The 23,686-nt window shown below is 39.0% G+C and overlaps 1 protein-coding gene across 6 annotated transcripts in view; it reads right to left on the bottom strand.

The window, feature by feature from the left end:
- The window catches only part of LOC139749153 (sphingosine kinase 1-like), a 148,470-nt gene that overhangs the window by 75,567 nt on the left and 49,217 nt on the right, over nucleotides 1–23,686 (bottom strand). For all 6 annotated transcript variants that reach the window (XR_011712894.1, XR_011712893.1, XR_011712895.1 and 3 more), the window contains exons 3-4: nucleotides 18,179–18,294; nucleotides 4,998–5,100 (exon numbers count right to left, since the gene is read on the bottom strand). Coding sequence is in view for 3 of the 6 variants with exons in the window: in XM_071662822.1 (XP_071518923.1) it covers nucleotides 4,998–5,100; nucleotides 18,179–18,294 (219 nt within the window). In the remaining 3 variants the exon portion in view is untranslated. The remainder of the gene's footprint in view (nucleotides 1–4,997; nucleotides 5,101–18,178; nucleotides 18,295–23,686) is intronic.

The following is a 23,686-nucleotide window of genomic DNA, read 5'->3' on the forward strand; positions in this document are numbered from 1 at the left end:
GAGTGTCTCTTTCACGCACCTATCAATTAACACATAATCCAATAATCCTCTCTGGCCATCTCTCCTACTTACATACTTCTACTTATGTATATCTCTCTTTTTAAACCAAGTATTCCCAATCACCAGTCCTTTCTCAGCACACAGATCTACAAGCTCTTAGCCATTTCCATTTACAACACTGAACACCCCATGTACACCAATTATTCCCTCAACTGCCACATTACTCAACTTTGCATTCACATCACCCATCACTACAACCCGGTCTCGTGCATCAAAACTACTAACACACTCACTCATCTGCTTCCAAAACACTTGCCTCTCATGATCTTTCTTCTCATGCCCAGGTGCATATGCACCAATAATCATTCATCTCTCTCCATCCACTTTCAGTTTTACCCATATCAGATAATCTAGAGTTTACTTTCTTACACTCTATCACATACTCCCACCACTCCTGTTTCAGGAGTAGTGCTACTCCTTCCCTCGCTCTTGTCCTCTCACCAACCCCTGACTTTACTCCCAAAATATTCCCAAACCACTCTTCCCCTTTACCCTTGAGCTTCGTTTCACTCAGAACCAAAACATCCAGGTTCCTTTCCTCAAATATACTACCTATCTCTCCTTTTTTCTCATTTTGGTTACATCCACACACATTTAGACACCCAAATCTGAGCCTTCGAGGAGGATGAGCGCTCCCCATGTGACTCCTTCTTCTGTTTCCCCTTTTAGAAAGTTAAAATACAAGGAGGGGAGGGTTTCTAGCCCCCCGCTCCTGTCCCCTTTAGTTGCCTTCTACGACACGTGAGGAATGCATGGGAAGTATTATTTCTCCCCTATCCCAGGAATATATATGTTACTGGACTTTACTTGCTTATGAAAATGCATATGAAAAGTCACCTTTGGTGAGGCTGATAACTGAGAGTACATTCCCATCAAAGGCTTCTCACTCCAGTGAAGTCTTCATTTTCTTGCAACTGAAAGTATCACAGCTTTGAGATGTAGGAGCCTTTATATATGAATATATATAAATGAGGCTGTTGTCTTTCCCACCAACCTTGATCTGGCACATTTTACAAGATAGGATTTACACTTCCTCCAAAATTTGTGAATACTTTCCCTTGTTGCTTCTTTTTCCTTTTCATTAACCTCTTTATATTTCAGTTATGCCCAGCCTTGATGTAAACCTTTATTTGTGACTGGTGCCTCCAATGTAATAAATATTTATATGTATTTTTGTATTTATCTCTAAGGTAGGGGAGAAAGAATTCTACCTCCATTTTCCCTGCATGTCATAGAAGGTGACTAAAGGGGGTGGGAGTGAGAGGCTGGAAACCCTCCCCTTCTTTTATTTCAATTTCTAAAAGAGGTAACAGAAGGAGCAAGGTGGAGAGTGCTCATCCTCCTCGAAGGCTCTGACTGGGGTGACTGAATGTGTGTGGATGTAACCGAGATGAGAAGAGAGGAAAGATGGGTAATATGTTTAAGAAAAGAAACCTGGATGTTCTGGCTCTGAGTAAAACAAAGCTCAAGGGTAAAGAGGGAGAATGGTTTGGAAATATCTTTGGGAGTAAAGTCAGGGGTTGGGTGGGAGGACAAGAGCTAAGAAAGAAGTAGTACTTTTCTGAAGCAGCAATTGTGGGAGCGTTTGATAGAGCATAAGGAAGTAAATTCTTGACTGATGTGGGTAAAACTGAAAGCATGAGAAGAAAGATCATGAGAAGTAAATGTTTGGGGAGCAACTGAGTCTATGTCAGCAGTTTTGATGTACCAGACTGGGTATTACTGATGGGTGATTTAAATGTGAAGGTAAGTAATGTGGTAGCTGAAGATCAAATGAATGGAAATGGTGAATTTATGGGGTTGTGTGCTGGAAAAAAAGACTGGTGATTGAGAATACCTGAAAAGAAAACAGATAACACAAGTATACACATGAGAGTAGGATCAATGGTCAACAGGCATTATTAGATTACATATTAATTGACAGGCATGTAAAAGAGAGGCTTCTAGATGTAAATGTGCTAAGAGGGGCAACTGGTGGGAAGTCTGATAATTATCTTGTGGAAGCATGGTGAAGATTTGTAGAGGTTTTAGAAGAAGGGACAGTGTTGGGGAGAAGAGAGTGGTGAGAGTAAGTGAGTTTGGAAAGGAAACTTGTTTGAAAAAAATACCAGCAGAGATTGAGTGTAGAATGGCAAAAGGTGAAAGCATATTAAGTGAGGGGAGTGGGAGGATTTTAGGGAAGCAGTGATGGCATGTGCAAGAGAAGCACGTGATATGCAAAAGGTGCATGGTGGGCAGAACAGAAATGGTAGTGAGTGGTGAGATGAAGAAGTAAAGTTGCTACTGAAACTGAAAAGAAAGAGTATGGGTGGGACTTCAGACATGAATGATTTGAGAATGTAAGGGGTTCGTGAGAGGATGAGCGTCAAAGAAGGGGTAACACTACTGCTGAAGAAATTGTGGGAGTGTGTGATACAGTGTAAGGAAGTGAGCTCCAGACTGGTGTGGTTAAAAATGAAAGTGGATAACTAGAGATGAATGATTATTAGTTCCTCGAATTTGGCCACAAGAAGAAAGAAGAAAGGTGTGTGTTTTGGGAGCAGCCAAAAGAGTGTATCAACAGTTTAATGCAAGAAACAAGAGTATTAGTGATGGGAATTCAAATGCAAAAGTGAAATATGGCAGTTGAGGGTATAATTGGGGGTCATGGGATATTCAGTAAGGTGAATGAAGATAATGAAAAGGATCTGGAGTTGTGTGCTGAAAAAGGACTGGTGATTAGGATTTTTTTGTACTAAATGCTGTTTCCCACTTTTGCAAGGTAGCTCTAGAAGCAGACGAAGAAAGGATGCATTTGCTCATATCCATTCTCTACCTGTCATGTGTAATATATCAAAACCACAGCTGCCTATCCACAACCATTCCATACAGACCTTTCCATGGTTTACCTTGGATGTTTCACATGCCCTGGTTCAGTCCATTGACAGCATATTGACCCCTGTATACTACATCATTACAATTTACTCTATCCAGGGCACCCATTTCACCCTTACTGATCACTCAAAATATTTTTCTCTACATTATTCCATCTCCAATTTGGTCCTTCCCTTCTCCTTATTCCCTCCACATCTGATACATATATCCTCTTTGTTAACCTCTCTTTAATCATTCTCTCCATATATCTAAACCATTTCAGCATACACTCCAGCTCTCTCAACAACCCTTTTTATTACCACACCTCTCTCTGACCCTTTTATTAGTTACTTGATCAAAGCACCTTAGCATACTTCTCTCAAACATTTCATTTCCAAAACATCCACCCTCCTACATACACCCTCATCCATAGCCCATGCCTTGCATTCATATGACATTGTTGGAACTACTATATCTTCAAACATATCCATTTTTGCCCTCCTAGATAATGACCTTTCAGTGTTCACATAACCTTTGCCCCCTTTTCCACCCTGTGACTCACTTCTGCTTCAATGGTTCCATTTCCTGCCATGTCCACTCTCAAATATCTAAAACACCTCACTTTCTCCAATTTCTCTCCACTCAAACTCATGCCCCATCTGACCTGTCCCTCTACCTTGCCTTCATTCACGAAGCAAAGAAACATGTTCAGACAGAACCACTCTCTACCAACAAAGATCAAGAAAAAATCCAAACTCTAAACAACACCATCACTAACCTAAATCATTGAAAGGCAAACAGCAAACGTTCACTACTTCCTTATCAGTATGGACCACAAAACTGACAACAACCAGCTGTGGTGAATAGTATGGAAAATCCACTCTTCCCACTGCACCCCAGCCCCGACACATGAAGTGCTTCTAACCCAAACCAACAACTAATTGTACCTTAACACATTTTTTCATTTATTTATAATTACCCCAAGCCAAGTTAATATGAAAGTGTCCTTATGTTACCCAAGACCTTTTTAAGTGGTCCTAGAGCCTAAGGTTATGCTATTTCTAGTGGCACAGAAATGTAGACTCCTTTGGAGAGAGATCTTTCATAAGACTGTACTTCTACTGATACAGCCTTGCTAAATTGGAGATTTTCACTCACAGTGTAACTTCAGGCAAGCAGAGTCAGGTAATGCCTCCTTAACATAGACAGTGAGGGAGATTGTGCACATGAGTGTATTAGCCTCAGGAAGTCCTCAACACACACCCTGAGGCAAACATACTCATGCACACTTTCCTCCTCACTCTCTTCTGCTTCTTGTAGCCTTCCACACATTCCCTAAAGATAACATACTCTTCCCTATATACTCTCTGGATAAACAAGGTATGGGTAACTGAAACTTCAGTATTGGTGAGGGTGGAGTATTAGATTATAGGAGCAGGTGGTTGTGCTCACCCACCCAGTCATTCCCTCACTCATCCACTCAACTCCACAAGAATTATCTGGACATGAGTGAGTCCCCTCTACCCCTATATTTCTTGAAACTGGTGTTTGGAAATTGAATGTGCATAAAAAATTAAATGCATTCTGGGCCCATGTAAAGGAACAACCCAATGATTTGCTCCCTCCAGTACAAGAAGGTTTGACAAAATGATATTTACCTTGATTAAGAGAAATGATAAAAGTCATAAATGCAGTGAATGCTTGAAACAATGGTGCCATAGCCAAAGGCTGGGCACTAAGATGAATGCAGAGTAAGGACTGAATTGTTCATTCAAGTACACTGAAATTTGGGCTTGCGACATAAGCCTTCTTCCTAAGGAAAAGACAATGGTGAGCATTGGTTTGCAAAAGGTGATCATACAATCATTCAGGGTAGTTGGTGGGTTTACCCCATTTTATTATTGGGACATTAGAACATTATTTCCAAAGACAGCAAGGCTCTCATCTCTCTCACTGACTGATTTCTGTTTGGAAGAAATGACAAAATAAATAGACTAAAAGACTCTGGAAATGTCTTCAGAAGTTAAATCATGAAGTACTTGTTTATCATAAATGCAGAATGAAATTTACTGAAAATCTCTTACTTTTCCTTCCGAGGTGTGTACAAGTACCAGGTCCAAGGGAGACAGGTGGCCGTATATTATGTTGAGTGCAGACACCAAAACAGGATCAGCCATGTAAGGCTCACTGAGAAGAAAGGAAAGGGTCAGGGGGTATAAAATTTAGGATTCTCAACACTTAGTAGTTAGCAGTACAATCAGTAAAGTTGAAGACAAAAATTTTTTAATAAATCCAACCAAACAGAGGGACCAAAGAAGAGCGTTGTCTGGGTGTATGATTTTTCTCTCCACAGGAACTCTGTTAGTAAATGGGAAAAGAGGTATCAAGACAGTAAATCTACCCCAGGCAGCCCTAAGTAGTCCTGCCTTTTGCCAGCCTGGAGTAAGGAACTCAGGTTCTGTGAAAGAAATTCCTACAAAGGATATATTTAGCCTTGAAAATTGGATGGAAGAGAGAATTACTACAAAGAGTAATTTAGGTATGTTAAATAATATGAATGCAGAAGTAAATGGGTTGTGGAATACCTCAATGGAATTACATGAATGTTTTGAGGTCAATCTTTTTTTAGACAATGTGTAAGGTGTAGGACTTATATTGAAAGATGAGTGATTTGAAAGGTAGTTGACTGCATTTATGAAAGCTTCAGATGATTAGTTACAAAATTTTTCTAATGAGGGATTCAAAATTATGGTAACAGTTGCATATGTATTATGTCATAATAAGAAACTTATGGACATTTTCTAAAAAGAAATTGAAAAAACAACAAGGAAGCTGAATACAGGACAAGTCCATTGTAATGAGTTTAAGTAAGGTGAAAGATGAACAGTAATGGGTAGGTATGAGGTTCCAGGTGAAAATTATTACAAAAGGATAAGAAGAGTGTATACATCAATGAATACGAGTGGAGCGAATATATACTATTAATACAGTGATACACAAAAGTATAAATGCCATATGGACAGGGATGGCAAGGTAGACATACATAAATAATGTGTGCTTGTAATACCAATTTATCTATCTAACATCATCAATCCATTCCCAATTTCATGGTGTTTATCAAGTACATACAGCCTTCAAACATCTCTCACACATAACATCATGCTAATTCATTAAGTTAAACATGGATTCCCATACTCATAGAGTACCACTTACTTTTTCACTTTGAATGCCAAGGTGAATCGAAAAGTGAGATTAACACAACCTCCATACAAAAAACTAACTATTTATTCATTATACTTTGTCGCTGTCTCCCGCATCAGTGAGGTAGCGCAAGGAAACAGACGAAAGAATGGCCCAACCCACCCATATACACATGTATATACCCACCATATACACATGTATATACATACACATCCACACATGCACATATACATACCTATACATTTCAATGTATACATGTATATATACAGAGACATATACATACATACATACACATGTACATAATTCATACTTGCTGCCTTCACTCATTCCCGTCGGAACCCCGCCATACATGAAATGACAACCCCCTCCCCCCGCATGTGCGCGAGGTAGCGCCAGGAAAAGATAACAAAGGCCACATTCGTTCACACTCAGTCTCTAGCTGTCATGTATAATGCACCGAAACCACAGCTCCCTTTCCACATCCAGGCCCCACAAAACTTTCCATGGTTTACCCCAGACGCTTCACATGCCCTGGTTCAATTCATTGACACCACATCGACCCCGGTATACCACATCATTCCAATTCACTCTATTCCTTGCATGCCTTTCACCCTCCTGCATATTCAGACCCCAATAGCTTAAAATCTTTTTCACTCCATCTTTCCACCTCCAATTTGGTCTCCCACTTCTCCTCATTCCCTACACCTCACCTCTGACACATATATCCTCTTTGTCAATCTTTCCTCACTCATTCTCTCCATGTGACCAAACATGTCAAAACATCCTCTTCTGCTCTCTCAGCCACATTCTTTATTACCACATACCTTTCTTACCCTTTCATTGCTTACTCGATCAAACCACCTCACACCACATATTGTCCTCAGACATTTCATTTCCAACACATCCACCCTCCTCCGCACTATTCTATCTATAGCCCACGCCTCACAACCATATAACATTGTTGGAACCACTATTCCTTCAAACATATCCATTTTTGCTTTCTGAGATAATGTTCCTGCCTTCCATACATTTATCAACGCTCCCAGAACTTTCGCCCCTTCCCCCACCCTGTGACTTACTTCCGCTTCCATGGTTCCATCCGCTCCCAAATCCACTCCCATATATCTAAAACACTTCACTTCCTCCAGTTTTTCTCCATTCAAACTTACCTCCCAATTGACTTGTCCCTCAACCCTACTGTACCTAATAACCTAGCTCTTATTCATATTTACTCTCAGCTTTCTTCTTTCACACACTTTACCAAACTCAGTCACCAGCTTCTGCAGTTTCTCACCCAAATCATCCACCAGCACTGTATCATCAGCGAACAACAAATGACGACAAAAGCCCTCTCATCCACAATAGACTGCATACTTGCCCCTCTCTCCAAAACTCTTGCTTTTACCTCCCTAACAACCCCATCCATAAACAAATTAAACAACCATGGAGACATCACGTACTCCTGCCGGAAACCGACATTCACTGAGAACCAGTCACTTTCCTCTCTTCCTACTCATGCACATGCCTTACATCCTTGATAAAAACTTTTCACTGCTTCTGACAACTTGCCTCCCACACCATATATTCTTAATACCTTTCACAGAGCATCTCTATCAACTCTATCATATGTCTTCTCCATATCCATAAATGCCACATACAAATCCATTTGCTTTTCCAAGTATTTCTCACATACATTCTTCAAAGCAAACACCTGATCTACACATCCTCCACCACTTCTGAAACCACTCTGCTCCTCCCCAGTCTGCTGCTCTGTACATGCCTTCACCTTCTCAATCAATACCCTCCCATATAGTTTCCCAGGAATACTCAACAAACATACACCTCTGTAATTTGAGCACTCACCTTTATCCCCTTTGCCTTTGTACAATGGCACTATGCATTCATTCCGCCAATCCTCACACACCTCACCATGAGTCATACATACATTAAATATCCTTACCAACCAGTCAATAACACAGTCACCCCCTTTTTTAATAGACACCAATGCAATACCATCCAAACCTACTGCCTTCCTGGTTTTCATCTTCTGCAAAGCTTTTACTATCTTTTCTCTGTTTATCAAATCATTCTCCCTAACCCTCTCACTTCACACACCACCTCGACCAAAACACCCCACATCTGCCACTCTATCATCTAACGCATTCAACAAACCTTCAAAATACTCACTCCATCTCCTGACATCACCACTACTTGTTATCACCTCCCTATTAGCCCCCTTCACCGATGTTCCCATTTGCTCTCTTGTCTTACTCACTTTCTTTACCTCCTTCCAAAACATCTTTTTATTCTCCCTAGAATTTAATGATACTCTCTCATCTCATCTCTCATTTGCCCTCTTTTTCACCTCTGACACCTTTCTCTTGACCTCCTGCCTCTTTCTTTTATACATCTCCCACTCATTTGCACTATTTCCCTGCAAAACTCATCCAAATGCCTCTCTCTTCACTTTCACTAATAATCTTACTTCTTCATCCCACCACTCACTCCCCTTTCTAATCTGCCCACCTCCCACGCTTCTCGTGCCACAAGCATCTTTTGCACAGGCCATCACTGCTTCCCTAAATACATCCCATTCCTCCCCCCACTCCCCTTACGTCCTTTGCTCTTACCTTTTTCCATTCTGCACTCAGTCTCTCCTGGTACTTTCTCACACAAGTCTCCTTCCCAAGCTCACTTACTCTCACCATTCTCTTCACCCCAACATTCTCTCTTCTTTTCTGAAAACCTCTACAAATCTTCACCTTTGCCTCCACAAGATAATGATCAGACATACCTCCAGTTGTACCTCTCAGCACATTAACATCCAAAAGACTCTCTTTCGCACGCCTATCAATTAACACGTAATCCAATAATGCTCTCTGGCCATCTCTCGTACTTTCATACGTATACTCATGTATATCTCTCTTTAAACCAGGTATTTCCAATCACCAGTCCTTTTTCAGCCCACAAATCTACAAGCTCTTCACCATTTCCATTTATAACACTGAACACCCCATGTATACCAATTATTCCCTCAACTGCCACATTACTCACCTTTGCATTCAAATAACCCATCACTATAATCCGGTCTCATGCATCAAAACTCCTAACACACTCACTCAGCTGCTCCCAAAACCCTTGCCTCTCATGATCTTCCTTCTCATGCCCAGGTGCATATGCACCAATAATCACCCATCTCTCTCCATCCACTTTCAGTTTTACCCATATCAATCTTGAGTTTACTTTCTTACGCTCTATCACATACCCCCACCACTCCTGTTTCAGGAGTAGTGCTATTCCTTCCCTTGCTCTTGTCCTTTCACCAACCCCTGACTACTCCCAAAACATACCCAGACCACTCTTCCCCTTTACCCTTGAGCTTCGTTTCACTCAGAGCCAAAACATCCAGGTTCCTTTCCTCAAACGTACTACCTATCTATCCTTTTTTCTCATCTTGGTTACATCCACACACATTTACACACCCCAATCTGAGCCTTTGAGGAGGATGAGCACTCCCCGCGTGACTCCTTCTTCTCTTTCCTCTTTTAGGATGTTAAAATACAAGGAGGGGAGGGTTTCTAACCACTACATCCAATTCCCATTCTAACTCTGGAATCTTCATAGGAAATATCCCTTGTCCTAATCAATTTTCTTACATCCATCCATCTTTTCTGCAGTTTAACTCACCTCCTTGTACCTTTTACTGTTCTTATGGTACTATGTACCTTCTTGACTATCTTGTAATCTGCTCTACATTCTATGTGGCCTTACCATCCGTAAGCTGCTTTACTAATTTCTTTACAATACATTCTTATCACAACTTCATTTTCCAATTTGTTTATACTCCTAATTCCATGTATAGAATACAACAAAAATTATCTACTTTTTCCTCTAATAAGTTTTTAACTCTCCTGACCTATATACAATATGTTTCAATTTATACATCAAGCTTGGAACTAGTACTTCATGATCGCTTCTGGCACACTTTATGATTATTTTTTTCCACTTACTGTACCAGAGCTTTCAATGCTCCTCTAATTCTTCTCCTTTTGCATGAATGCACTTTCAACTTCAGCCCTCTCATTATCATCCTTACTATGCTTTACTCCTAGATATTAGCATTTATCCACAACTCTCATTTCTTTCTGATGCAAAATGATCATAAAGTCTGATCTCCCACCCTCTCAAAAACTAGCATCTTACTTATATTTACATTAACTGTCAGCAACCACCTGTTGCAAACATCATTATGGCATACCATTCTTTTAGCTCTTTTTCTGATTGTTAACAAAACTGTATCATTTGTAAACAGCAAATATGGTTATTTCCATTCTCTTTTTCTTTGGTTTTGTATTACAACATAATCACCCCATCCTACTCTCATCTTATATAATCTCCCATCCATAAAAACAGTACACAATCATGGAGAGACATTTTTGTCAAAGCATTTGTATATGCCTCCATTTATCCTCACATATGCACTTCTTCAGTTATGAAAGCTCTTAGCAACATTCAGAAGTTATCTATGCACACCATATACATCTAGAACTTTCCAAAGAGCTTTTATATTAACTTTAACCCTATTATCCTTTTTTCATACTTGACTTCCCTTTCCTGCATTAGCAAAGTAGTGCCCAGAACAGTCAAAAAAAGGCTTCATTCGCTCTCATCCATTTTCTAGCTGTCATTTGTAATTCACTGAAACCACATTTCCCTATCCACAGCTAGGCCACATACCCTTCCATGGTTTACCACTGATGCTTTACATACCCTAGTTCAATCCATTGACAGCACATCGACCCCTATATACCACATTTTTTCAATTCACTCTTTCCCATGCATACCTTTCATGATTTAGGCCCCAATCACCAAAATCTTTTTCACTCCATCCTTCCATCTCCATTTTTGTTTCCCCTTCTTGTTCCCTCCACTTCTTATACATATATCCTCTTTGTCAACCTTTTCTTACTTATTCTTTCCATTTTCCAAACCATTTCAGCATACCCTCTTCAGGTCTCTAAACCACACTCATCTTTATTATCACATCTCTGTATCTGTCTTTCTGTCAATCTGTCTATATCTCTGAGGCCCATTCCCTCTGGGAACTCCCATCAAGGGGATGGCCATAGCAAAAGTCTAAACTTACCCCTACCCTTACGTGCCTCCCTTGCATGTACCATTCCATGCATTCTTCAACCATTTCTCTTCCTTCAGTACCCTTCCAATGTATTTCTCCATATCACACCAACCCATTTAATCATACTACCATATCCTCTCTTTGTAAACTCCCTAACTTGCATTCTTTCTACCTCTACCACTCTACAGTTCATTTCCTGCCATGCCAAATCTCTCATACACCCCTATTATTTCTTTCTTCATTCCATCTAATAGTATCACATGCTCCTCTCAAATAGCTCATTTCCACAGTCTGGATTCTTGACCTCTGTGACATATTTCCATGTCATTGTTTCAGCAGCATAGGGTTGAAAGGACTGTGTGGTTCCTTAATCCTTTCTTCACTTCCATATTTACACCTCTGAACTTTATAATTTTAAGGACCCAATGACTCTACTTTGTACTGCTCTCTCCTGTATCTATCCCACCACATTACCAAACTTACCCGAGATAGCTACAAAATACTTAAAGTCACTAACGTCTTCCTATTTGTCTTCTATATTGGTAACACAGTTTAGTACAGTGTTCTTTCACTCTATAGGGCTTTACAAAGTCTACACTTTAACTCTGTTTCCTTGCAAACACCACTACTTTACTTTTACTTAGTTTGACCTTCAATTGCCAATGCTTACACACATCATAAAAGACACTTACAACCTTCTGCAACTCTCTTCAATCTCAGCAAACAACAGTAACATCCAGAAACAGGCTTGTCACCAGACACCATACCTCACCATCATACTCTATCTCTGCACCCACTTTCCTTAATTTTCCTTTCATCTCTCTTATCACTCCATCCCTGTAAATGTTAAAAAGCCACAGTGACATCACACAGCCCTACCTCACACCTTCATATATAGCAAAATTTTTACTCAATTCTCCAAGCACTCTTACACATTCATTTGCTGCCCTATAGAAAGCATTCACACCATCCAGCAGTTGGTCCCCTACCCCATATATTCTTAACACTTCCCATACAGCACTCCATTTGACTCTTGTCATATGCTTTCTCTGGATCCATGAAAAGCTGTATTCACCTTCTTACCTTTTGCTAGATACTTTTCCACTATCATTTTCATCACAAAATTCTGATCCACACATCCCTTACCTTTCCTATAATCCCCTTGCTGCTCACTTACTCTGCATTCAGTCGCTTCCATCACTATCAAACAACATTCTCACTTGCATTTTTTCTGACTTGACAGACTTGTGACTGCTACATACATACTTTGCACCTTCAACTATGAATAAGGGAGCTGTAATAGCTTTCACCCAATCCAAAGGCACGGACTTCTGTTTCCATGTAGAACTACATATCAAATGCATCCACTCTGTTACACTTTCTCCTCCATAATTCAACATTTCAGCCATAATTCCATCCACTCCAGAGGCCTATTCTACCTTCAACATCCATCATTATCACCCTTTTTATCTCCCTTCTTGTTATAGGCCCCAGCACTTTTACCCTTTCCCTTCCTTCCATACTCATACATGTAACAATTGCTGCCTTGCCTGCTCTCACGTTCATTAGTTCTTCATAACATGCTTTCCATCTTCCTTTAACTTTCTCCTTTTGATTCAGCTATGCTACTCCCCTTCCTTACTTATCACATTAACATTTCCTCTCTTACCTCTTTTCTTTTTCACTTTCTTCCTGTAAAGTTTCTTATTTTCCTTATTTTTGCTCAACTGTCTTCCAAAATTTTAATCTACTCTTTCTTTTCTCTATCCACTTCCTAACATTCCACTTATACATCTTATATTCTTCCTTCCTTTCTATCATTTACCCATTTATTACTTAATTGATCAAACCACCTCACACCACATACTGCCCTCAAACATTTAATTTCCATAAAATGCTTGTAGTTAATAAACAATGAATAAAAAAAACTTTACAGATTGATTATAACCATAAACATCTAAATGCTAGAGGTAGCACTCTAACTTTGTAATGTTGTTGATGTAACATTTATTATCTTGTGTAGACAGTATTATACAACATTTATCAATAAATGCATGAAAAAAATGCAAGATCACAAATAGTGTTATAAACAGATTATTACTCTTAACTTACACACCAGTGGTAGCATACATCTTAAAATCATTTCAGAATGATGGTAGTATAGTATTTACAATTTGGTGTACAAAATACTACAAAGCAGTAACTTACAAAGTCATATCAAAACTGGTGTAGGACCAGAATCAGCATCACAAATTGATTAATATAAACATTTACATACCTGCTCTTGTACGGATTCAACAAACTTGCTTTAAAATGATGGTGTGTAATAATACTAGATACTTTGAGTACATAATATTATAGTGCAATATCTGATGAATCAATGCACATAAGGAAAAAGGTTTAAGGCCAACAATAGTGACATAAATTACATATCACATATACACACGCACTAGAGGTAGCACACATCCCAACAAACTTCCTTTGTATTGGTGAAGTTGTTACTCTACAATATCCACTATTTGGTGTATACAGTATTGCAGAGCAGTGATTAATCAACAGATGAAAAAAAAAGGCAACATAAGATGAAAAAGCATCAAAAACTGATAATTATTGTAAATATTTATAAGCTCTTGAGTCAATTACATACAACCCCTCCTCAACATATGTCCAAGTTCCATTCTGACTGACCACTCAGATCTTGAAATGAACGTAAGTCAGATGCATGTCAGCATAGCATGTAGAATTTGCATACCTACCTGTACAGCACTCTTTTATCCTACTCAATTTTTATCATGATTATCTCGTTTTTTATTAACCAGCTTTATGATATGATTCTGTAGTTTCTTTTTATGTTTTATTTAAGATTCTTTAGTTCATATTTCATCATTTTCAACTCATAATTTATAATTTTTCTAGTGATATGTATGGATGGTCATAAGTCGCATAGGTTATAAGTAGGGGATCAGGTGTATAAACAACTCCTTATAGAAAAAACAGTGCAAGACAAAAAGAATCAGAAGTTGATTATTATCATAAAAACATTTATACTCTAGCTGTGGGACAGAGTGTGAGGGTGTGTTACTATATGGCTCCTCACACCAACTTGAGACCAGCTTCATGTAGCTACTGAATTACACACAAAACTGACTTTATTTCACTGTTGCTCATGTATTACATGTACATGTTTTACTTTTTCTTACTCAACTCCTATCAGAATAAGTAAACTTTTTCAAAAATAAAGAAATTGGTCAATGCCGCTGATCAGAAATACAGTTATCCCAACAATGAATAGGTTGAAGTAGGTAATTTAACGCCAGTAGATCAGTAGCATATCTCTGGCAAAATGAGTAGCTTAAAATCTCAGATACTCAAAAAGTATACAAAATTTTATTCAAAGTCCAGTACCAAAATATCTGATTGGAAGAAAAGTCTACACTCATCTACAGATATATATTCTCTAACAAAAGACATGAAACAAAAAAGTAACTGACTGCTCTAGAACATTTCTAGTTGAATGCCTACATTACTTTTTCTCCTGCCAGCAACTACGAGAAAAAATAAAGGAAATCACCATCCACAAAAGTTAAAGGTTGAATATGGACTGATCCTAGCATCAAAAGAGGTCTCTCCCACAAGACCAAAAAGAATCAGAATGCACTTTCATAAAATATTGAGATTTAAAAGTATTCCATATATTAGTACATCAAAATAAAAAATTATTTGCAACAAAATAGGTGACACCATCTCGTACTTCTCTCATGTGCAGTGCTTCCCCAAAAAAGTGACTGCGATAGGTTTATGAAACACTCTTCACTGTTCTTACATTTCAGATCCTTAGTTCAGTATCTTCTCAGTGGTCCATATGTATGACTCCAGACTGGAATGAACATCTTTACATATGAAGGAATCAACATCAGATTATACAGTACACTACATGAAAAACCCTCCAGTCATGATCATATCTTCCTTGCAAAGCTTTACCATTCACAAAAATACTTCTGGTATATGTGAAGTTCACTAAACATTGAGCTTCCATATCTCATCCTTGCTTAACTATGACATTTTAAATGATATATACCAGTATGTTTCTGAAGGCTATGAATGACTGGCTTTATTATTATATTGTTATTGTATTCCACAACTGAGGAATACAGTTTTGTGGACATATGGGGCAATGAAGAGAAAAGAAATGATGTTAATTCTATTCAGTTTTTCTTTCCTATATCTATCATGTGCAATTCTTCCAGGAACTCCCATCAAGGGGGTGGCCATGGCAAAAGTCTCCTTTTATTCCTGTCCTTACATGCCTCCCTTGCAAGCATGCATTCTTCTTACATTTCTCATTCTCCAGTATTTTTCCACTGTATCTCCCCATGTCACAGGTGGTCTTCCTCTCATACCAACCCCTTTACTTGTACTGTTATGCACTTTCCTTGTAAATGCCTGTCTCGCATTCTTACTACATGCCCAAACCCTCTCAGAGTACTATGTTTCACCTACTCTACCACTCCACAATTCATCCCCTTTGCATTCCCTGCCATACAATACCTCTCTAAACCCCTCACTTCATTCCTCATTCCATCTAATCATACCATATGCTCCTCTCAAATGGCTCATTTCCACAGCCTGGATTCATGATCTCTGTGACTCATTCCATGTCCATGTTTTGACTGCATAGGTCTGGGTTGGGAGGACTATGTTGTCCCTTAATCCTCTCTTCACTTCCATACTTACACCTCTACTCTTCACTGTTCTGTTAAGGGACCCAACGACTCTTCTACCATATACCTTTCCGCCCCTTATCTCTCTAATATCACCAAACCTACCCAAGATAGCTCCTAAATACTTAAATTCTCTTACCTCCACTACTCTCTCTCTCTCTCTCTCTCTCTCATCCAAATGACAGTTTAGTACACTTTCTTCTTTCACTCTACACGGCTTAGCAAATACTTTCAATACTTTCACTCTGTTTCCTTGCAAACACCGTTACTTTTACTTGCATTTATCTTCAGTCGCCTATGCTTACACACGTAATAACACTCACTCGCAACCTTCTGCAACTCCTCTTCACTCTCAACAAACAACACAGTATCATCTGCAAACAGGCTAGCCACTAGCCACCATACCTCACCACCACACTCCATCTCTGCTCCCTTTCCCCTCATTTTGCTTTCATGTCTCTCTTCACTCCATCCATGTATTAAAAAGCCATGGTGACATCACACAACCCTGCCTCACACCCACATATATACTGAAACTTTCACTCGTTTCCATCCACTCTTACACATGCATTTACTCCTCTACAAAAGGCTTTCACACCATACAAAAGTCGTCCCTTTATCACATATATCCTTAACACATCCCAAAATGCATTCAACTTACCTTTCACTAAATATTTTTCCACAGTCATTTTCACCATAGAAATCTGATCCACATGTTCCCTATCATTCCTAAAACCCTTTGCTCCTCATTTATTCTGCATTTAGTCACTTCCATCACTGTATCAATAAAAATTTTGCATACACTTTTCCTTTAATACTTAACAGATTTATAATTGTTATATACATCCCAAGCACCTTTTCCTCTGAAGAAAGGAAAAATAACTGCTTTCACCTAATCCTCAGGCACAACTTTCTGTTTCAGTGCTATAATACATATCAGATACATCCATCCTATCACACTTTCTCCTCCAAACTTCAGCATTTAAGCTGTAATACCATCCACTCCATGTGCTTTTATTACCTGCAGCCTCATTATTGTCCTTTTTACCTCCCTCTTTGCTTTAAACCCTTGCACTTGTGTCCTCTTCCTTCCATCCTCCATACCCATGCACGAAACAACTGTTGCCTCACCTCCCACGTTCATCACTTCTTCATACTCTTTCCTCCATCTTCCTTTTACTTCATCCTTTTGATTCAGCATCTCCTCTTCCTTTCTTCTCACATTAATGTTTCTACTCTTACATCCACCTCTTTCCTGTCTCACCTCATTCCAGTAAAATTTCTCCTTTTCCCTAAACTTTTCTCTCAACTTTCTTCTAAAATCTTCATCTAGTCATCCATCTAGTCATCTTTTCCTTTCCTCTAACATGCCATTTACACATCTTGTAATCTTCCCTCCTCCTTTGCTGGTATATTCCTTTCAAACAATCTGCCATATGCCTATTTCTTTTCTTCCACAGCATTTCTGATGTCTTCCGACGACCATGCATTTCCCTTTTTATTGCTATATCTCGCAACCTTGTACCTGTTACTAATTCTTCGACCTTTAATAGTCTTTTTCTAAACATTCTAAACACCTTTACACATGACTGCATCCCTACATTTAGGGCACTTCCATTTAAACTTTGTCACCATCTTCCGTACTCCAACCAGCATTTTTCTGATTCATCATCTTGCTTGCTAACAATTCTATGTCTCTGTTCTTAGTTACACCATAACTCACTTCTCCCTGATCTTCACCCCCACAAGAACAGTGAAATGGTCAGTCTCCAAAGGATCCTCTCACAAACTTAGCATCTACCCTGGCTTTTCCCAGTCTTTCATCCACTGCTACACAGTCAATCAAACCCTTTTTCTCTTCTCTTCCATCATTTCTCATCCATGTATACCTGTAGATCATCTTGTACTGAAAGATGGTGACTGCAAGGAATTAACCCCTCTCAGCAAAGATATCCACAAGATAACTTCCATCATCATTTCCTCCAGGCACTCCCCATTTACTAACATCTTGTCAATTTCATCACATCTTTGAACAAAAAACTATACACAGAAAAATGGAAACCATATGATCAAACTATATGTGGAGATGCTATTGAAAACTACATGCTGCTAATGAGCCTTCTAAAGTTGCAATCATGAAGAGTGAACTTTTATTACTACACTCATATTCATCTGAAATGATTTACCTAAGCTATACACTACTTACTTAAGCCAATGTGCCACAGACCGTGCCAAACCATTCCCTGATCCACCCGGAATGATGCCAATGGGGAATTGGATAGCTTTTTCCCAATCTGGTCTCATCAGTAATCCATTGTATACCTGTCAGGAGTTTTAAAGTATTACACATTTCTCTCTGAACTTGACACACAACTGCAGATAAATGCCACCGACCAATATGCAAATAAAAACAGCATAAACACCAGTTTCAAAGGTAAATCATATTACCTAAAAGAGTGGGTACCCTTCCTTTAGCAAATATCCACTTTGAGCTCAACAATCACACGAGTTAACATGAATCCCTTCTTGAGCTGTAACACATTTTTTTTTTTGGGTTTGCAGATAACCCATCTCTATATAGAGGTAACTCATCTTACTGCAGACAGTACCTGCATCATTTCAGTTAGATATGTTTAATCCAGCAGAGGTATATTTCATAACTTGAATGGATAGGTTGGTGACTTTAGTTTCTTTTGTTCATATAAAGACCATCCATCCAAACAAAGAAATCTGTCTTACTTCAACAACTATTATCTGTACTTAACACCAAAAATTCAAGAAACACATCCCATTTACAAAGTATGTCTTAACCACTTCATATGGTCAAAATATAGAAGGCACAATATAAATTGTAACACATTCCAAAAAGACATATCCTATTGGTTTTAAATCTTTACCCTCTTCTTGTTTATACATGTGCAACTCACTCCACCAAAAATGTATTTTTATGGCATTTATTCAATATTTGGTGAAACATTCATAAGTAGTAATGCTTCCTTTCACCATGGGACACCTGCATTATGGTTGGACCTCTGTTGCTTGACTTATTGTGCCCTATAGACATGCACACCCATCTCTACTTAAAGGAAAATGTGAACCAAGCAGAGCATCAGCTTTAACATTCATTTTAAAAAGTATGTTTCAGTATCATTAAATCCCAAATACTCCTCTGTTTTTTATTTTTATATGCTGTTTTTGATCTTCATATGCTTTATTCTGTTGACACTTTCAGGGTTGCAGTTTGAGATGACTTCTTCATAGTTATTATTCCTTCAGATTTTTCTCATATGTTTTTCGTTTCATTGCACCTTCCGCAGAAATTTATACCTTGGGACCTGGCCATTGCTGGACCATAGAAAATGCTGAAAAACAGAAAGTGACTCCTTTAAAGGCCCTCGGGTGAACACTTTACCAATATTTGGTGAAACTTTCATAATTAGTAATGCTTCCTTTAACCATAGGACATCTGTGTTATGTTAGGACCTCTAGCTTGACATAATGTGCCCTGTCGACATGCACACCCATCTCTAGTTAAAGGAAAATGTGATCCAAGCAGAGCATCAACTTTAAAACCAATTTTTAAAAAGTATATTTTTTGTATCATTAAATCCTGAATACTCCTCTGTTTACTTGATCTTTATATGCGTTATTCTGTTTTGATTGACACGTTCAGAGTTGCAGTCTGAGATGACTTTTTCATTGTTATCATCCTTTAGGATTTTTACATTATATGTTTTTTGTTTCATTGCACCTTACACAGAAGTTTATACCTTGGGACCTGGCCATTGCTGGACCACAGAAAATGCCAGAAAACAGAAGTTGACCCCATTAAAGGTCCTCAGGTGAATACTTTTACCAGTTACCCTCAGCTTGGTTTTGTGTTCCTGCAGCATTGCAGCAGTCAAGAATTGTTACCCTATCTTTGGAATCCTTACCCCCAGATGGAAACTTCTCAATATCTTGGGTAAGGGTTTTTGTGGCATATGACGCCAATACAGGGCAGATTCGTCAGCATTATACACATGTTCTGGGGCTATAAGAAATTATCTGGACTGTTAATTTGCTCGGCTGTAGTGTAAACGAATTTTGGTGCTCTAGTGCTGCTAACAGTGCTGCCCTGTTGGCAGATCCACAAACTCATGGCACCAGATTCAAAACATGCTGGACCACGGGAGTTGCCGGACCACAGAGCACCAGATTAGAGAGGTACAACCTCTAATATGATGCTAAGTAAGCACAGTGATGAGACACTTTCTCATCAGCTTTGAAGTAAGGCATTGCAATGATAAATGACAAAATAATACTACTGCAGTTCATGAAAGAAGAAATGTAACCAGCAAAATTGCTTTTCCTATCATAACATCAGTATGGCTTTAGTAGTTCAAGAAAATCAGATGCACACTGAAAGGATTAAGTGTAAGTTATCATTCCATAGAAATAATGTACACCCATCTTTGCCTCAAGTAGTGTCTTCACATACTTCTCAATCACTTTACATTTTCCCCTTCATTTCCAGGTCTGGGCTTAATGAGGATTTCTATGAGCATATTGGGAAGAGCTGAGCAAGTAGTAAGATAATTCTTGAGCTAGGCATCTAATCTTGGTGAATGAAGATGAGAATACAAGAGTGAAAGGTGTGGCAACAGGGCTTTGGGGTCCCTGGTATAAATGAAAATGGGGATGAGCTTGCAGAATTATATGCTGAAAGAAGAATAATTTACTGGTAATGTTTACAGCAGGTGTAATGTCTGATCAGCCCTTGGAGACAGTGAATATGAACATCTGTGGTGGTTTTAGGAAAAAAGGAAATAATGTGTGAAGGTATTGGTGAAAGTGAGCAAGCTTGAAAAGAGGGTTATCTGCAGGGATATCTATAAGGACTGAGTGAAGAATAATATATATAAAAAATAAATGAAATTGTAAGAGAGGAAGGTATTTATGGATGCAAAGCTTATATGAGCAGGTGAAACATAAGACAGGCACAGCATGGGATGTGGACATATGACAAAAGGGTTTTGAGTGCTGATATGAAGCATGTAGACATATGAGAAAAGGGTAATGAGTGCTGATATGAAGGCACAGCATGGATGGTTGTGGGCATATGAGAAAAGTGTATTGAGTGTTGATATGAAGCATTAATATCATTTGTGAAAGAGAAATGAGAGGATTTTAACTGGTAGATGCATAAAGGAAGATAAAGCAAGTGGGAGGAGTACATGAGAAAGTGGCTGAATGTTGAGAGAACGCAATGAGAGCTAAATGAATTGGACAAGTGAGAGATGTTGGTTGGCAAGAATTGATGAACTTCAGATGTAACACAAAGATGTTTTGGAAGGAGGGAAAAGTGTAAGGAAAAAAAGAACATATGAGGTGACAGTGAGGAAGGGCAGATAGGAAAGTGATGACAGGCAAAGAGGTAAAATAAAATGGATTGAGTAATATGAAAGACTGCTGATTATGTTAGATAGCAGGATATATGGCATGATGGGGTCAGGTGGAATGCAGAGTTAGAGAGTCATAGCAAAAGGTATAGTAAAAAATTAAAGAGCATTGAAAGCCTTGCATTAGTTGAGGTATGGCAGAGTAGCAGGAGTAAATTCAATTGCATTTGAGTTTCTCATGAGAAGGTTGAATGTTATTGATTGATAAATCAACATATTTGACATCTGTAAAGCTGAAGTTGAGGTAACATTGTTATTAATTGGTTAATCAAGCTATTTACCATTTGTATGGCTCAAGTTAGATGCTGTACAACTGGCAGAATACATATACAGTGCTATTACATGTGTATTACACGTTACAGCTAGAGATTGCATGTGAGTGGATGGAGCCTTTCTTCATCTGTTCCTGGCGCTACCTCACTCTGTGGTCTGGGTAATGCCAGGAATGGATGAAGGCAAACAAATATGAATATCTACATGTGTATATAAGTATATGTCTGTGAATTTGTATGTATATGTATGTATGTATGGGAGTGGAGGGCTGGAAATCCTCCCCTCCTGTTGTTAGTTTCCCAAAAGAAGGAACAGAGAAGGAGGCCAAGTGGGGATATTCCCTCTAAGGCTCAGTCCTCTGTTAACGCTACCTTGCTAATGTGGGAAATGGCGAATATGTATGAAATGTATGTATATGTCTATATGTTGATGTGCATATGCATGTATATGTGTGTGTATGGGCATTTATGTGTATATGAGTGGATGGGCCATTCTCCTCTTGTTTCCTGGCACCACCTCGCTGAACGGGAGACAGCAATCAATTATAATAAATAAAATAAATAACAGACAAAAAAGGCCACATTTGTTCACACTCAGTTTCTAGCTGTCAAGTGTAATGCATCGATACCACAGCTCCCTATCCACATCCAGGCCCCACAAACCTTTCCATGGTTTACCTCAGATGTTTCACATGCCCAGGTTCAGTCCATTGACGGCATGTCAACCCTGGTATACCATATCTTTCCAATTCACTCTATTCCATGCATGCCTCTAACCCCCCTGTATGTTCAGGACCCAATCAGTCAGAATCTTTTTCACTCCATCCTTCCATCTCCAATTTGGTTTCCTGCTTCTCCCTGTTCCTTCCACCTCTGATACATATATCCTCTTTGTCAACCTTTCCTCACTCATTCACTCCATATATCCAAACCTTTTCAACACACCCTCTTCTGCTCTCTCAACCACACTCTTCTTATTACCACACATCTCTCTTACCCTTTCATTACTTACTTGATCAAACCTCCTCACACCACATATTGTCCTCACACATTTCATTTCCAACACATCCACCCTCTTCCGTACAACCCTATCTATAGCCCATGTCTCACAACCATATAATATTCTTGGCACTACTATTCCTTCAAACATACCAATTTTTGCTCTCTGAGATAATGTTCTCTTTCCACACATTTTTCATCACTCCCAAACCCAGAACCTTCACCCCTTCCCCACCCTCTAACTTACTTCCGCTTCCATAGTTCCATATGCTTCTAAGTCCACTCCCAGATATCTAAAACACTTCACTTCCTTCAGTTTTTCTCCATTCAAACTAAAATGCCAATTAGCTTGTCCCTCAACCCTGCGGAACCTAATAACCCTGCTCTTATTCATATTAACTCTCAACTTTCTTCATTCACACACCTTTCGAAGTTCAGTCACCAACTTCTGCAGTTTCTCACCTGTATCAGTGCTGTATCATCAGAGAACAACAACTGACTCACTTAACAACCCTTCTCATCCCAATGGACTACATACTCACCCCTCTCTCCAAAACTCTTGGATTTACCTCCCTAACCACCCCATCCATAAACGAATTAAACAACCATGGAGACGTCACACAACCCTGCCACAAACCAACCTTCTCTGGGAACCAGTCACTCTCCTCTCTTCCTACACATACTCATGCCTTATACCTTTGATAAAAACTTTTAACTGCTTCTAGCAGCTTACCTGTCACACCATATGCTTTTAAGACCTTCCACAAAGCATCTCTATCAACCCTATCACATGCCTTCTCCAGCTATATACAAGTTCATCTGTTTTTATCTGTTTTTCTAAGTATTTCTCACAAACATTCTTCAAAGCAAACACCTGATCCACAAATCCTCTACCACTCCTGAAACCACACTGCTTTTCCCTAATCTGATGCTCTGTACATGCCTTCACCCTCTCAATCAATACCCTCCCATATAATTTCCCAAGAATACACATCAAACTTA

Source organism: Panulirus ornatus, chromosome 1, assembly GCF_036320965.1.
Source record: "Panulirus ornatus isolate Po-2019 chromosome 1, ASM3632096v1, whole genome shotgun sequence".
NCBI lineage: Eukaryota > Metazoa > Arthropoda > Malacostraca > Decapoda > Palinuridae > Panulirus > Panulirus ornatus.